The following is a 15,055-nucleotide window of genomic DNA, read 5'->3' on the forward strand; positions in this document are numbered from 1 at the left end:
ACAGATGTTTTCTCATTTGAAAAGCACAGCGGTTTCATGGCAAAGTTTATTCATTCCCATTCGCTTTTTAGACAGAGAGAAATTGTACCACGGAAGCTTTTTTCAAAGTAAGTCTCACATATCAGATGCTCTTCTGTATATGGGTATATGGCAGTGTGGCAGATGCTGACAACTGTGCTGCTAAACAACATAGAGTCAGAGGCGTTTCACCAGTAAGTCCTTATGACTACCATACGGTAGAATCCCATGTCTTCAAAACACCATATTTGCACAGATACAGACGAACATAGTGACAGTGATATTTGTAGATCTTTTTAAAAACTAAAGGAATCATCTACAGAGATGCTCACCTCTAATGATGAATATGTGACACATTTATCCTATTCTGTATCATACAGCATTCTGTATCAATAATCGATTTCAGTGATTCATGTAAGGAATTCACCAGGCTAAATGAGTGTTGGATTATTGATATTGTCAGACCCAAACCCCAACTTGATGTTGAAGCAGCACGTTCAACCTAATGCCATTGCCTTGTCCTGCATTAGTGATCATAGGTCTCCTAACCTCTGGACTGACTGTCAGCAGACCACACTATATAAAATATGGCAACAATATGATCTGCTAAGTGAGAGTATTGTGTGTATTTTGTAGTGTATTATATTTCCTTAACATAGAAATAGATAAAATAGATGAGAGCCCCACCCATAGAGGAATTTGTACAATCATAAGCAAAGCAACATTGTAAGGACAGTTTTCTGAAACACTATGGGAGAAACAGAATTAGAAATTATTATTCTTTCTCGTACATGTGTCCTATATGAGTGTGTGATGGGCAGGGTTCGAACCAAGTCTGCGCAGTTTGGATGACTGGTTAGAAGCTTGTGGTCTGGATTTTATTGTAGGTATTAAACATTTAGATTTTTCCTTTTTTTTTTTTTAAAGATCTCTCAGTATGACCAACATAATGGGGTGTTCACTGCCTATCTACCTTCAAACCAATATGGAAGCAGAAGCATTTACAGAACCAACCACAGCCTTGCTGGGAGAAGCAGGTGGTCAGGTGAGACAGGGGACAATTGCGACAGTGAGACTGTCAGTGTTTTTTTTTTTTAATTTAACACCGGGTAATACACAACTATATGATTTCAACCTGAATTTGATGCGTTTCTGCAGTCCCAAGTCTCAATATTGCAATGAAATCCTTAAGTTAAAGTCTATGATATTACTGGAGAAGAAGTTTTGGTTGTTGTAAGACAATTGCGTCGAAACCCCTTTTGTTACTGGTGAACTCTGTATCAGCATGTAACCATTTGTGCTTGGTTTAAAGATGGAGGATATTGCATAATATCACCCCAGCGTTAGTTTCCTACTTCTGTAGGTTTAGCATACAGCTATAGCTTCTCCAAATCATCAGCAAGGCCTGAAACCAGCCCTGAAAAAAATGTAGATCAATAATTCATAGTAAAAGAAAATCTTTGCAAATCATTTTTCATACAAAGCAAACTTCAATACACTCTAGGGGAGGGAAAAAAAACTCAAAGTTGTTGTAAAAAAATATGATGGCTTTGCGACTAGAGTGCCCCAGCTCTGAGTTAAAGAGCAACTTGTGGTGTACAAACACGACGTTGTGTTTAGGAGCAAACTCATATGTTGATATCACTCTGTTGTCGTGAGAGTGTGTAGGGAGTGGAAGAGGGAGGGAGGGGTGGAGGGTTAGTTAGGGAGACTCAACAGACACAGCAAAGCAGTGGATATTAGTGAAAGAATAACCCAGGTCCCTGTTTAGGACCTATGGAATTTCTGGATGCATAAAATATATACAAATAATATGTATATATTGTTTTCACTATAATCTCTATAAATGCAAGTGGAAAATAAAATTAGCACTATAGAGCGTATATACATTCTTTATCTACAGGCGTACTGTATTGTGTGTACTGTGTGAAACTGTGTAAATCACTAACCTCGATCACAGAGTGGGTTTGACCTGGGGTTAGCGAGGTACAGTACAGTGTTTGGACACGCTGTACCACTAAGAGACGCCATTGTTGGACTAAGATACCTTCACATTTCTAAGGTTGGGTGAGATATATAGGGGGTTTGTCTGTGCTAGGCTTCACCAAAGCACAACACACTGCCACTTACTGTACTTGTAATATCTAGAAATGAACCACCAACCACTGTGGTATGAAAGGGTTCAAATATGAGATATACAGTACATTGCAGTCAAATGTACGCTTAGATGTGATCTGCATTTCACACATCTTTTATACTGTATAAATACAGGTATGTATTTTGAACAATATTCAAATATTATTACTTTTGAATTTAGTTTGAACATTTTGGCTCACAGATTTCTTTTGTCCCTCAGTGGATATGTGTGTTTATCATTGCTAACAGTGCCAACCCCCACAACAAGTTACTTTATAGAGTTAACCTACTCCGGTAGCTACTTTGATTGGTCTGTGTGTTTGCTGGTGGTAACAAGCAGTCAGGTTCGCTCACACCCTAAGAGTCTATTGAGGAAGCCTTGAGGCTTCCTGTTTTGATAGCAAGCTTTAATATTTCTGCATGTTAGCGAATGATGCTAACTGTAAACGCAGTGATATCAGAATGTAACACGTCAAGTATCAATCATTTGTCTGTTTTTGTTTTACAAAAGAGAATGAAGTTATCCTTTTTGTGTACAGAACGGTATGTTACATTATGTCGGGGTCTATTGGTGGCGTACAGTTTCCATGTGATTGTTTGTGCACAGCTACAGACCATAACCAAGGCCCTATAATGATTTAGCACCATGTTAACTTTACATGTAAACAAGGGCCTGGTTTAGGGCCTGCAATGCAAATACGATCTGGGGCCTTGGTTGATTCAGACCTTCTCAATAGAATGGCAGTGTGTGATACTTCTGCATTAGCGCCCACTAAGACATAATCACATTTCTTCTCTTACTTTCTTACTTTTCTGTACACAAGTAAGATAAGAGAACAGAGTTTGTTACACAAGAAATATGCAGCTGGATTGGCAGTCATGGTTCTCCAGAGCCTGAAATAGGATGTTGAACCATAATAAGGGGGGGAAAGGAGCACATCATGAATCAATCAGACCCCCTAGTTCCTGCTCTGTCCTTGGCACATAGCCTTAACCTTGAGAACTGCCACCTCTGAACCAAGCCATTGAGATAGATAGAGAAAGATAGAGAGAGAGAGAGAGAGAGAGAGAGAGAGAGAGAGAGAGAGAGAGAGAGAGAGAGAGAGAGAGAGAATTAGACAGATGGAAACCTGAAAGCCAGAGTCCACTGAGTCAGAACACCTATGTGCGTTGGTGAGGATTTCTTCTTCGTGGATACAGAAGTCCATTCAGTGGCCTTTCGTGTTTTGTTTTCAAAAGCAAAAATAAACAAACAAAAAAAAACATTCAAATACAACAGCAAAGTTGAAATAAGTCTATTACTATTCATACAAGAGAATAAATAGGCACAGATACCAAGGCAGAGTTCCCCCTACACTCTGCACATGTTATGATGAGAGCGTATTATGTACAATGCAAGCCTATTGTAAGGATGATTGTTGAAGTCTCTGGCATGATAACAGTTATTAATTAATAACTAACACTCGCAGCCTGATTGGTACAGGGAAGATCTAATTTTGCTTCAGTAAGGCCACTGGACAGGTGTAGGGGTGTCACATATCTGTGTATGTGTACATCCGTTTTGTTTTACGAGTGCCAGACACTTCTTGAAATATGAGTATGTCTGAGTGGAACAACTTAGATGGACCTATGATCTGAACAAGCTCACTGGCGTGGAAAGGATAGTAAGTTGTATTTGTTGTTGTATTGTTTTACATACAGGTACATCTTTCTTCACCTGACCTGTCTTGATTTTGTCCCCTCGTCGACTCTCCTGGCAGATTACTCAAACATAACACCATGCCCTAGTATGTCTTTGGATACAATAAACTACTGATTCTATGCTTGGTTTGGATGTTGTTTGGTGTCCTACTACATAATGGAGACAGGCCAGAGGAGAGAGTGATTCCCAGCTCACAGAGGGGAGAGAGAGAGAGAGAAAGAGTGCATCACCAGGTTGTAGTTCAGATAGAGAGAGAGTGTGCACCCGAAAGGTCGAGGGTCAGATAAGAGTTTACAGCCAATCAGCAGGTCCAGAGGTGGCGGAGGTCTGTTAGTAACCGGGAGGGGGAGGGGCTTAGGGAAGAAGAGCCTTGGTTTGAATGTGCTTCCCAGGTCAGGAAAAAGAGGAAGTTGAATTTGGAAGGGGGCGGGGGTAAAAGAGGTCACATCACATGATCGTACAGCACTGGCAGCGCTTTTTCTTTTCTATACCTGGCGTCGGCAGGGGGAGTTCCTTGGTGGTGGCCGAGCTGTCGTCCTTGCCCTCCGAGGACAGTTCGGTGGCGGTATCAGAGAGCGGCCGGCCGGACACCAGGTCGGCGGCATTACCATCCACCGCCGAGACGTCGGTGACCGTCTTCTCCCGCAGCGACTTCTCGTCGTCCTCGTCAATCAGGACGATCTCGGCCTTGATGGTGCCATCGAAGCCCAGCAGCCTCTTGCTCTCGTCCTCATCCTCCACGCTGTGGTAGCCCATGAAGATCATAGTGACCGGCTTCTCCGACGTGGCCTGGGGGGCCTCTGTCACCTCGCCTTCATACTGGAGGCGAGAGCCGGGCTGAGTGGTCACCGGGCCCGAGTCTTGATGCATCCCCCCATCACCGCCTCCGCGCATCATCTCCAGCTTGGTCTCCTTGAGTAAGGTCTGGGGCAGGGTGTAAGGGATGGGCGGTGGGGCCGTGCTTGGCGCTGAGCTGGGGTCGGGGGAGGGGGGGTCGGCGGGGGTGACCATCACCTTGCCACTGCCCCCCTCCACCCGGCTGCTGGTGGGCTGGCCCACGCGCTGCATCAGCTCGTCCACCTCTGCAGAACTCCAGGGGTGCACCCCATTCTCCAGGGTGGTGGAGCCCCCCGAGCGGACCTCGTACACCATCTTGCGCCCGTCGTCATACACCTTCACCCCCCTCTGGGGGACCTCGTCCGGGCTCACCGCCGAGGCTGACAGGATCCTGGTGTCGCCCGTCTTCTTATCTTTCTCCACGTTGATCTCCATAGCGTACATGGCTTCAGACAGGGTGGAAAACACACACACACAGGACATAACATATTAGATATTAGGACCATAGGTTACTCTTCGCGCTGAGAATCAAAAGGTTCTATCTGGTACCAAAAAAGGGTTCTTCAAGTCAAATAACCCTTTTTGGTTCTAGGTAGAACCTTATTTTCTAGGTAGAACGTTACAGGGGCGGTTTCCCAGACACAGATTAAGCATAGTCCTGGATTAAATCATACTTTCAATGGAGATTCTCTATAGAAAATGCAGATTATTTTAGGAGTAGGTTTAAACTAGGTCCAGGAAGCGAGCACATCAGGCACTCTTCATACACAAATAGCATTGCTGTACTGTACATCAAGCATTCTCTTAAATTTCATTATTCGTACATAACTGAACAATTACCTTCAAAGACTTACTTATTGTAACTGCTAAATTCAATGAAACTCCATTACGATATTTACGTATTTTCTCAACATGTTTATAAACTGTTTGGCAAATGTATGTCACACATATGTCAAACATAGCAATATACATACAATGTCAAATGTGAAATGTCATGTCAGATACTTTGATAGTATATACTTTGTAGTTTATATACTTTCATATACTTTGAAGTTTAAAGAGAGAACCTTCAGTACTGAATGGTATATCACTCTGATAAGTTTCGCTACAGAGACAAATCAGGTGAACAGCAAACCAAACCCATTCCCTTTGGCTCTGATGTAAACTCTTTGGTCAAGTCAGCTGACCTTTGCCTCACACTGCTTAGGGTGACACATGTCACATGGCTGGTGAGTGACAGTAATCCAGTTTGTTGTTGATCCTCCTCAACCCAGTTGACATTTGTACTGACTCGCTATTCTCCATGACTTGTCACTCATGTCACATGACCGTTGCAGAGGTTGTTTTTTTCTAGCGCCCTTTACCGCTGTTTACATCACTGAGTACTGCTACAATGTGTTGACCTCTAGGTACACTTTACTGGAGTCACATTTGATTTGAATGCAATAGAATGATTCCTCTTTGGTCAGCATGGAGTGCAAAACAATGTGTTGACATTGACTGTATTGTTGTACACGTCAGAAACAAATAGAAGGTAATTGTAAATCATCCCATTCAATACGAATAGGTTTATCTTTGAATTGGAGGACAGTGAGCCATGATCAAACACACTGGAAATTGAAGCAGACATCATAACACACTGTATTAACATGACACATGTCATATGTCATAAAAGGTCATGTTATATGTTTAAAAACAGCTATGCATACATCACTACTACCCTTACCTACATGTTTAACCACTGTCTTTTCTTAACACTTGTGTTACATTGTCTGGTCATCAACTTCCAATGTAACTTAGTGTGATTCCCAGACTAGTCAGTGTGAATCTGAGCTCTTGAACCACAGCTCTTGAACCACAGCTCTTGAACCACAGCTCTTAGACCAACAGGTGTGTTACAGTGTCTGTCTGCTAGGTGGTTACGCTAAGCCAGAGGGTGAGCTAGCTGTCTTTGACGTTTGCGATTGTTATTAGTAAAGAGCTGGTGGAGTGTGAAGTGTGTGTGTGAAGTGTGTGAAGTGTGTGTGTGTGTGTGTGTGTGTGTGTGTGTGTGTGTGTGTGTGTGTGTGTGGTCACACGAACACAGTGTTTGTGTATGTGTGTGTCTGGTCATATGGAAACTGTGTGTGTGTGTGTGTGTGTGTGTGTGTGTGTGTGTGTGTGTGTGTGTGTGTGTGTGTGTGTGTGTGTGTGTGTGCGTGTGCGGTCCTATATGGAGGCTGTTGGTTGCCACGTTGTGCCTCCGTCTCATGTCTGTAATCCCCATTACCAGTCCCTGGCTCCGGCCCAAAACAAGCAACAACCCCCCCGCCCCCTTCACCACCCCCTCCCCACCCTCACCCCCCTCCCCCCCCCACCCCAAACCCCCAGCACCTACCAGGCTTCCTTGGGAGCGGGTCGTCCCCAGGGGCAGTGGCCCGAGTCTGGGTGTATATCTCTGGGAGGTCTGGGATCTGAGAACGGACGTAATTCACCGCATCTGTCGGGGCGGAGAGCAGGAGAGGAAGTCAAAGCCGACCCCCTGTGTCCAAACGCCCCCCTGGTTTACCCCCTCCCCCTCCTAACCCACAGCCCCCCCTCTCTAACTTTAACTCTCTCTCTCTCTTTATCTATCTCTCTCTCCCAGTCCCCCCCTCTCTCTCCCTCTCTCTCTCTCTCTCTCTCTCGCTCTCTCTCTCTCTCTATCCCTTTCTCTCTCCCCAGCAGCCCAGTGCTTAGGCAGGCAAAAGCGGAGGGGAGTGTATTAGGGGGGAACAAAGCGTGCCTGGGATCAGGGGCTTCCCTGTGAATAGGTGGATCAGGGTAAACAGAGTGCAGAGTCATTGCCTTATGTGTCCAGCTCAATAGTCTCGCTGAGGCAGTAGGGAAACGGTCCAAGGGGCTAATGTGGGACACAGAGAGAGGGACCCCTCCGGGTTTACAAAGGCAATGAGGGGCGAGCAGCGAGGGAGAGCGGGGTCACTAATACACAACCAGCAGGAGCTAGCTAGCTATGCCTGCATTCTCCATCATATGTGGGAGGCTGGACAGAAAGTGTGGGAGTGAATGTGGGTGTGTGTACGTGTGTGTGTGTGTGTGTGTGTGTGTGTGTGTGTGTGTGTGTGTGTGTGTGTGTGTGTGTGTGTATGTGTACATACAGTATCAGGATAGATGGTCAACTTTGATCATTTTTAACTTTTGATCCCATTAATTCTAGATGTGAATTGAAATTCCACTTTCAGAATATAAAAAAAAAAAAAAACTTGAGTCTTCAGCTCCTGGATTTATGGAATTGAAACAAAAATGTTTCAGAGCCAATTAATAATAACATTAGGGAACATCTGTTAACTAAGATGTGAAGTGGACCTACCTCCATCTTGATTCTGAAAACTCTGGAAAGAGGAAAAAGAGACGGACTCAGTGAGCAAGACATTATAATGACATTATAATAATGACAGCCTACATGAACGACATTTTGCCTTAATTCAAAAACCTTTTCCATTAACTCTAATGTCATTTGAAATAATTTACTACTCCATAGGTAAGTCAATAGAGCACCATTCAGATTACTATGAAGTGAGGTAAAACCAGACCTGGGTCAAAAAGTATTTTCAAACTTTTTTGGAAAGTTTGCTTGAGTCTGCCAGGGGCTCCAGATGGGTGGGGGTTTGCATTTTAAGACTATTCCATTGTGCCAAGCAAACTCAATCAAGCACAGCTTAATCTTTGAAATGATTTAAAATACTATTTGAGCCTGAGTCTGGGTGAAACGACAGCTAATCTGGATCTGATCTTCTCTCTTACTTTTTGCAGATCTTCTATGGACCTCTCTGTCTCTTTCAGTCGTTCTCTGAGAACCTGCTCTTTGGCTGAGATCTGTGACTCCTCGCTCTCCAGCAGACCGATCTCCGACTCCAGTCTAGAACCACAAAACAGCAGGAGAGAATATATCATTACAACTGGATACAACTCACAATATACTCAGAAAAAAAGGGTTCTTCGCCTATCCCTGTAGGAGATCCCTTTGAAGAACCCCTTTTGGTGCCACATAAACCTAACACAACCTTCTGTGGAAAGGGTTCTTTGTATATGGCACCAAAAAGGGTTCTTCAAAGGAAAGGGTTCTCCTAGAGGGGCAGTTGACAAACCTTCTACAGAAGGTTCTAAATAAAACCCGAAAGGGTTCTACAAGGAAACCATAAGGAAAGGGTTATCCCGCAGAGACAGCCAAAGAACCCAATTTGGAACCCTTTCTTCTAAGAGTGTCATGTTGAACTAGGGTTCCATTTGGTTATCAGTGTAGCTTTAAAATACAAAAGACCCAGGGTTCTGATCAATAAACATAACTGTGACCACAGTAGCAGCCAGGTACTGTACACATCCTTCCCTCCCGCACTTCTCCTCCCAAAGCATTTATTTAGTATTTCCCTGACATCTGTCCACACATAGGCTTTAGCTGGTGTGACATTACTGTCGCTACAGAAGAATAGTGATGTGTTTTTTTTTAGCCAGATCTGGGTCAAATAGTATTTGAGATTGTTTCAAATATGTTGAGCGTTTGCTTGAGCCTGCCTGGTGTGTCAGGCTTGGCACTTTCGGCACTGTTCCATTGGTTCCCTTGCACCAGGCAAACTCAATCAAGCACAATTTGAAGCCAGGTGTGTTTTCAGCCCAGTGGGGGTGTAAAGCGAGTGTGAACCTGTCTGAGCAGTGAGGTGTGAAAGCCTTGTACAACAGACATAACTGGGCAGAGTTGGATTCGATACAGAAAAGATGAACATTGAATCTGACAACTGCTGCACTCAGTAAAGCAAACATGCAAATGAGACAGAAGGCATCATTCTGGTTGGTCAACAGGGTTTGAGATCATATGACTATTGGACAATGCAACCCATAGGACAGTGTTATATGAATGTGAGTTAATGTACATGCATGTTACAGTAAACACAGTTCATAAATAATATCGTAGGATTCCAAACTCTGGATCATGTGTGTGGTCCTTTTAATTGTGGGTAATAAATTATGGGTTCTGTTTGGTAAAAGAGTTGTGACCAAAATCACAAGCTGATGTTCAGTCATTGTGTGCAGTCATAAACCCAATAATTGATTCTGACATGGGAAGAAAAACTCTCATATTTTCACGGTCAAAACAGCCAATTGATCAATATGACTATTTACATCTGTACAGAACCCTGCATGCAATGAAATACATATAGACTTGAGATAGGACATTCTAGCAGACCACACATGTCTTGCACACGTCACACACACACACCCATTCACCTATCCGCATACGTACACACACACACACACACACACACACACACACACACACACACACACTACATTCCATCTCTCCCAAAGGAACTCGGATCTCAGTTATTCTTAATGCTGGCAACCAATGAGGAAGCAGCGCGCAGAGGAACCCACTCCTGCCTCCTCCCTGGTCAATTTCCTGCCATTGTTTGGAGCGCAGAGGTTCCATGGTCAGCAATAACAAAGGAGAAGGAGCCTTCCCACGATATCAACAATTGGTCTGGGAACACAAGGCACTGTCTGTAGCCTCTGTTGCTCTTACAGATACAACATGGCTATGACCACAAATAAATATACTATTGTCTGAAACTACTTGACTTGACTTGAGATTAGCTTATCTGTGTATCTATTTTTGAGAGGAATAAAGCCTTGGATTGTTGTGAGCCATGAACGTTCTTCATTCTTCATCTTACTATTTACTGTATGCGATGATGGTGGTGGTGGTGGTGTGTGTGTGTGTGTGTGTTTGTGTGTGGTGTGTGTGTGTGTGTGTGTGTGTGTGTGTGTGTGTGTGTGTGTGTGTGTGTGTGTGTGGTGTGGAGATGCAGAATACAAGAACAGCTGCCTGTTATAAGTTACTTCTGTCTTATATCATGTGTGTTCCTGTCATTAGGACACAATGGAGCGTAATTGTTTTGTGTGTGTAGAGAGAGTGTGTGTGTGTGTGTGTGTGTGTGTGTGTGTGTCCCACCCAAACCACTCAACAGTGGGCGGAGTCTAGCTGAGGGGAAATATACGCTAGCTAGCTACAAACATCCATAAGCATAATGACCACTCGCACAAAATGACAATAGAATAAGTATCCTCAAAGGTAGAGTGATGAAAACTCATTGACCTGACCCTGACACAACACCATATTACCCTCCCTCTCTTTCCCCTTCTCTCTCTCTTGCTTTCCCGCCCTCCTTCCTACCCTTTCTTCCTCACTTCCCTTCTGTCTCCCTCTCGCTATGTCTCCCTCTTTCCCACCCTCTCTTCCTTCCCTTCTCTACCTTCCTCTGTCTCTCCCCCCCGTCTCTCCCTCCTTTTCTCTCTCTCGCTCTGCTTACCCCTTCCCGCCCTCTTTCACTCCATTCCCTTCTCTTTCTCTCTACATTTCTCTCTCTACATGCCTCCCCTTCCCACCCTCTCTTCCTTCTCTCCCTCCCTTTGTCTCTCCCTTCTTCTTCTCTCTCTCGCTGTGTCTCCCCCTTCATACCCTCTCTCACTCCCTTCTCTTCTCTTTCTCCCTCATTTTATCTCTCTTCCTGCCTACACCTTCCTACCCTCTCTTCCTCCCTTCTCTTCTCTTTCTCTCACTACTCTCTCTCCCTTACCCTTCCCACTCTCCCAAATTCCTACCCCCCTTTCTCCATTCTTCTCCCTCTTCTCTCTCTCCCCCTCTCTCCTTCCCCAAGTAAACCCAGGGGGTGTACACTCACTGACATAATCCTCAAGAGGGATCCATCTCCCCTCTGCACAGACGTCATTCATGTCCCCGCAGCTGGCCCTGTATAACTCCATCATATTTAATCATGCCCTTATATGGTAGGCCTCATTCGCTCCACCCTGGTTCGCTTACAGATTCAGATTGAAGAGGGTTTTCCTTTCTGCTTCTGAGCTCAACAGTGACTGTCTATACGGTCTATCTGTAAATATACATATTTTTACACTTGAAAAATATGCTTGAATTACAGATACTGTACCTGTCACTGAGTGGGAAATAGGGATGGGGAATTTGAAAATATTTCATTGTCAATATTGGGTAGTTAAACAAACCATGTTGGTACAGTATGAGAACAGGGCATTACAAATATCCCGACAACAATTCATAGTAACATAGTTAGATGGTTCATTTCAAGCAGCTATCCCCCAGTCTTATGAATGGTTCTTACGTCAATGGTTCTAATCTAGCCCATCCTACAGTAAACAGCCATTAGGACGGCAGGAAAGTGAGACTAGGTACTGCCTCTGCTGCCCTCCAGTGGTGAAATCCTTTAAAGACACAACAACCACCAACATCTAGAGGGCCACATCATAGTCTGACCCAAAACAAAAGGCAAAATTGCCCAGGCAAGGTCTATGTGATGCAGACTTGGTTTCCATTAATAAAGAGAAAATGAGGCAGAACATGGGCAAGAGTTTGATTATGATTGATTATAATAATTGATTATTATGATTGAAGGTAGCTGTACCACCACGCTGTACTGAAAACAAATTCCATCAACATAGGTTGTGTGTGACAGCAGTACAAAATATTACTAAACAGGTAACATGCACTTGTTTGGTTCTATTCTAGACTATTCTACAATGGAGGCATACGGGAGCACCAGGAGTCATGGTGCAGACTGGTTTCAGGGAGAGCAGACCACAAGGTGCTCTGTGAGAGTGAAAACCCTGATTTAACAGACATCCAGTGGGAGACCCCACAATTACTACATTGTGTATTTACCTCTGGCTTACTGTGGCTATAAATGGAACAAGACCCATTCTGTGGTCCTCTGGGTGTCTGAATGGAACACAGGCATTCTATGGGCTCTCTGTGAGACCTGACAGTGTACTGTAGAGAGAGCTGGACTGTGCTAGCTAGCTCTGCTGCTGAGGTCGGTGACACCACGCTGTATATTATCTTTAATCATGGGTAAAGCCTAAGCTACCGGTAGGCCTTCTTACCACACACACACACACACACACACACACACACATACACACACACACACCACACACACCACACACACACACCAAATCACAGACCTTCAAGCACATAGCCTATACTGTGTCACTTTGTCAGAGAAATACCTGCATGCATGCACACACACACACACACACACACACGCTTCTCCTTTACAGTGGTGTGTGTGGACTAGTATGAACTGTGGAGGAGTACACACTGAATACCTCACTTATCCTGCATGACTAAGGTGACTTTTCTTCCCTGTACACAGAGACCAGGGCAATGGGAGGGCAATGGGAGATTACATTACAAACTTATTCTACCAGAGAAAAGGAAGGAAAACAGCTCCTGTAATTCAGGGTGGAGTTGGCTCTGTCTCTCTGTCTCTCTGTCTCTCTGTCTCTCTGTCTCTCTGTCTCTCTCTCTCTCGTTTGATCAGCACTGATTTTTTCCAGTACAGAACAGCAGAGAGACAGCAGGGGAGGGGGGAAGGCGAAAGAAGGTGGAGAGGGCAAGGCGGAGTGACAGGAGGGGAGTGTGTGCGTATGTGTGCGTGTTTGTGTGTGTGCATGTGTGTGTGAAGCATGCCGATGGTGCCCCCTTTACACTGTGGCGGAGGCAGTGACCTCACACAGGCTTCTCCCAGCTCCACCCCCACTCCTGGCTTCCTGTTCTCTGTTCTCCCACTTCCTGTCTGCTTGTGTCATTATCTCCATGCCGACCTGATTAGCCTCAGAGAGACGGCATGTGTGTGTGCGTGTCTGTGTGTGTGTGTGTGTGTGCGTGCGTATGTGAGTGTGTGTGTGCACACGCTGATGATGTCACCCCACCGCCCAACCAGAGCGGCTGCTCACCAACCGACCGCAAGTCCTGTCGCCATGACAACATGGGGTCTGGCACAGCTCCCTGCCTGCCACATCATCCAGCCATGAGTGTGTGTGCGTGTGCCTGTGTGTGTGTGTGTGAGTGTGAGGGTAACTTTCGAGACTACTGAGCGTACAGAGGACATTGCTAGAGTAAGTGTCAGCAGTGCTTGCGTGAAGTGCCAGTCAGGTGCCACAGATATGCTACTGTAGGAGTGGCTGGGTTAGACGAGCTACGTTTGAGTGAACATAATGGTCAGGATAAGGGGATTCCCTACACTCCACCAATGAAACGTAGCCTATTCCAGTAGACCACAATTCATCTGTATGCGTTGAACAACATGATTCACAAATGCCAACTGATTGAACAGCTATTTAACTTCACCAGTCTATTTTGTCTCAATTTGACCCACTAGTAACAAACCCTAATCTCTATATGTGCCCCCAAGATTGCGTTAATCCACTGTGCTGAAGCCCAGGTCTCATGGCCTCATGGCTCTTCAGGATTCAGGTTACTTGTGGCCATGGTCCCAAACCACTTCCATTACATTAAGATATACACTCACCAAACACATTATTAGGAACACCTGTACACCTTCTCTTGGTGGAGGTTGTGTAATGGTGTGGGGAATGTTTTCTTGGCACACTTTGGGCCCGTTAATACCAATAAATCATCGCTTGAATGCCGCAGCCTATTTGAGTATTGTTGCTGACCATGTGCGTCCCTTCAAGGCCACAATTTACCCATCTTCTAATGGCTACTTCCAGCATGATAATGCATCATGTCACAAAGCAAAAGTCGTCTCAAACTGGTTTCATGAACATGACAATGAGTTCAGTGTTCTTCAGTGGCCTTCCCAGTCACCAGATCTAAATCCAATAGGACACCTTTGAGATGTGGTAGAATGGGAGATTCATAGCTTGAAAGTGCACCTGAAAAATCTGCAGGAAATGCAATAATGTCATCATGAACCAGAATCTCAAAGGAATGTTTCCAACATCTTGTGGAATCAATGCCACAAAGAATTGAGGCTGTTTTGAGAGAAAGGGAGGCCCTACCCAGTATTAGTATAGTGTTCCTAATAAAGTGTTTGGTGAGTGTCGGTGAATGTCTTCTCCTATAACTCTATCTTTGCATCATCATTCACCCCCGGTATGTTATAGAACATGGTTTTATATCCTAAAACGACATGTTTATTGAGTCGTCAATACGAGAGCAGTCCAGTAGCAGAGTTCACATACTGGTATACAGTCAAACAGACAAAGTATACAGAAATCTGACACTGCTTATCTCTGCTCGTAATATACTGTCTATCACGACACATTTTTAAACAACCTCTCCTTTCCTTCCTCCCGTGTGGATCAGATGAGAGCTGACATTGTACGCTCTCCTTTTTAGGTATCACTTTCACCACAGCAGTATACACAGAGGGAAAGCAAGAGATAAATACAAATATTAAGGGTTTTTATCCTTTTAAGACTTCCCTGGAATGAACCTTCAAGTCGAGACTCACAGACTTTGACCCCTCCACTTTTTCTCTAAAGACTTTT

The 15,055-nt window shown here is 44.5% G+C and overlaps 1 protein-coding gene across 1 annotated transcript in view; it reads right to left on the minus strand.

Moving 5' to 3' along the window:
- Window positions 1-4,303: 4,303 nt before the first annotated feature.
- LOC310804660 (paralemmin-1-like) overlaps window positions 4,304-15,055 on the minus strand; it is a gene marked incomplete at its 3' end in the record, with an annotated part of 28,087 nt that continues 17,335 nt past the window's right edge. The window contains exons 4-7 of the mRNA XM_083669978.1: window positions 8,477-8,591; window positions 8,043-8,064; window positions 7,071-7,172; window positions 4,304-5,139 (exon numbers count right to left, since the gene is read on the minus strand). Of these exons, the coding sequence (XP_083526104.1) occupies window positions 4,304-5,139; window positions 7,071-7,172; window positions 8,043-8,064; window positions 8,477-8,591 (1,075 nt within the window). The remainder of the gene's footprint in view (window positions 5,140-7,070; window positions 7,173-8,042; window positions 8,065-8,476; window positions 8,592-15,055) is intronic.

The sequence above is a fragment of the Argentina silus genome, assembly GCF_951799395.1.
Source record: "Argentina silus genome assembly, chromosome: 5".
In the NCBI taxonomy this organism is placed as follows: domain Eukaryota; kingdom Metazoa; phylum Chordata; class Actinopteri; order Argentiniformes; family Argentinidae; genus Argentina; species Argentina silus.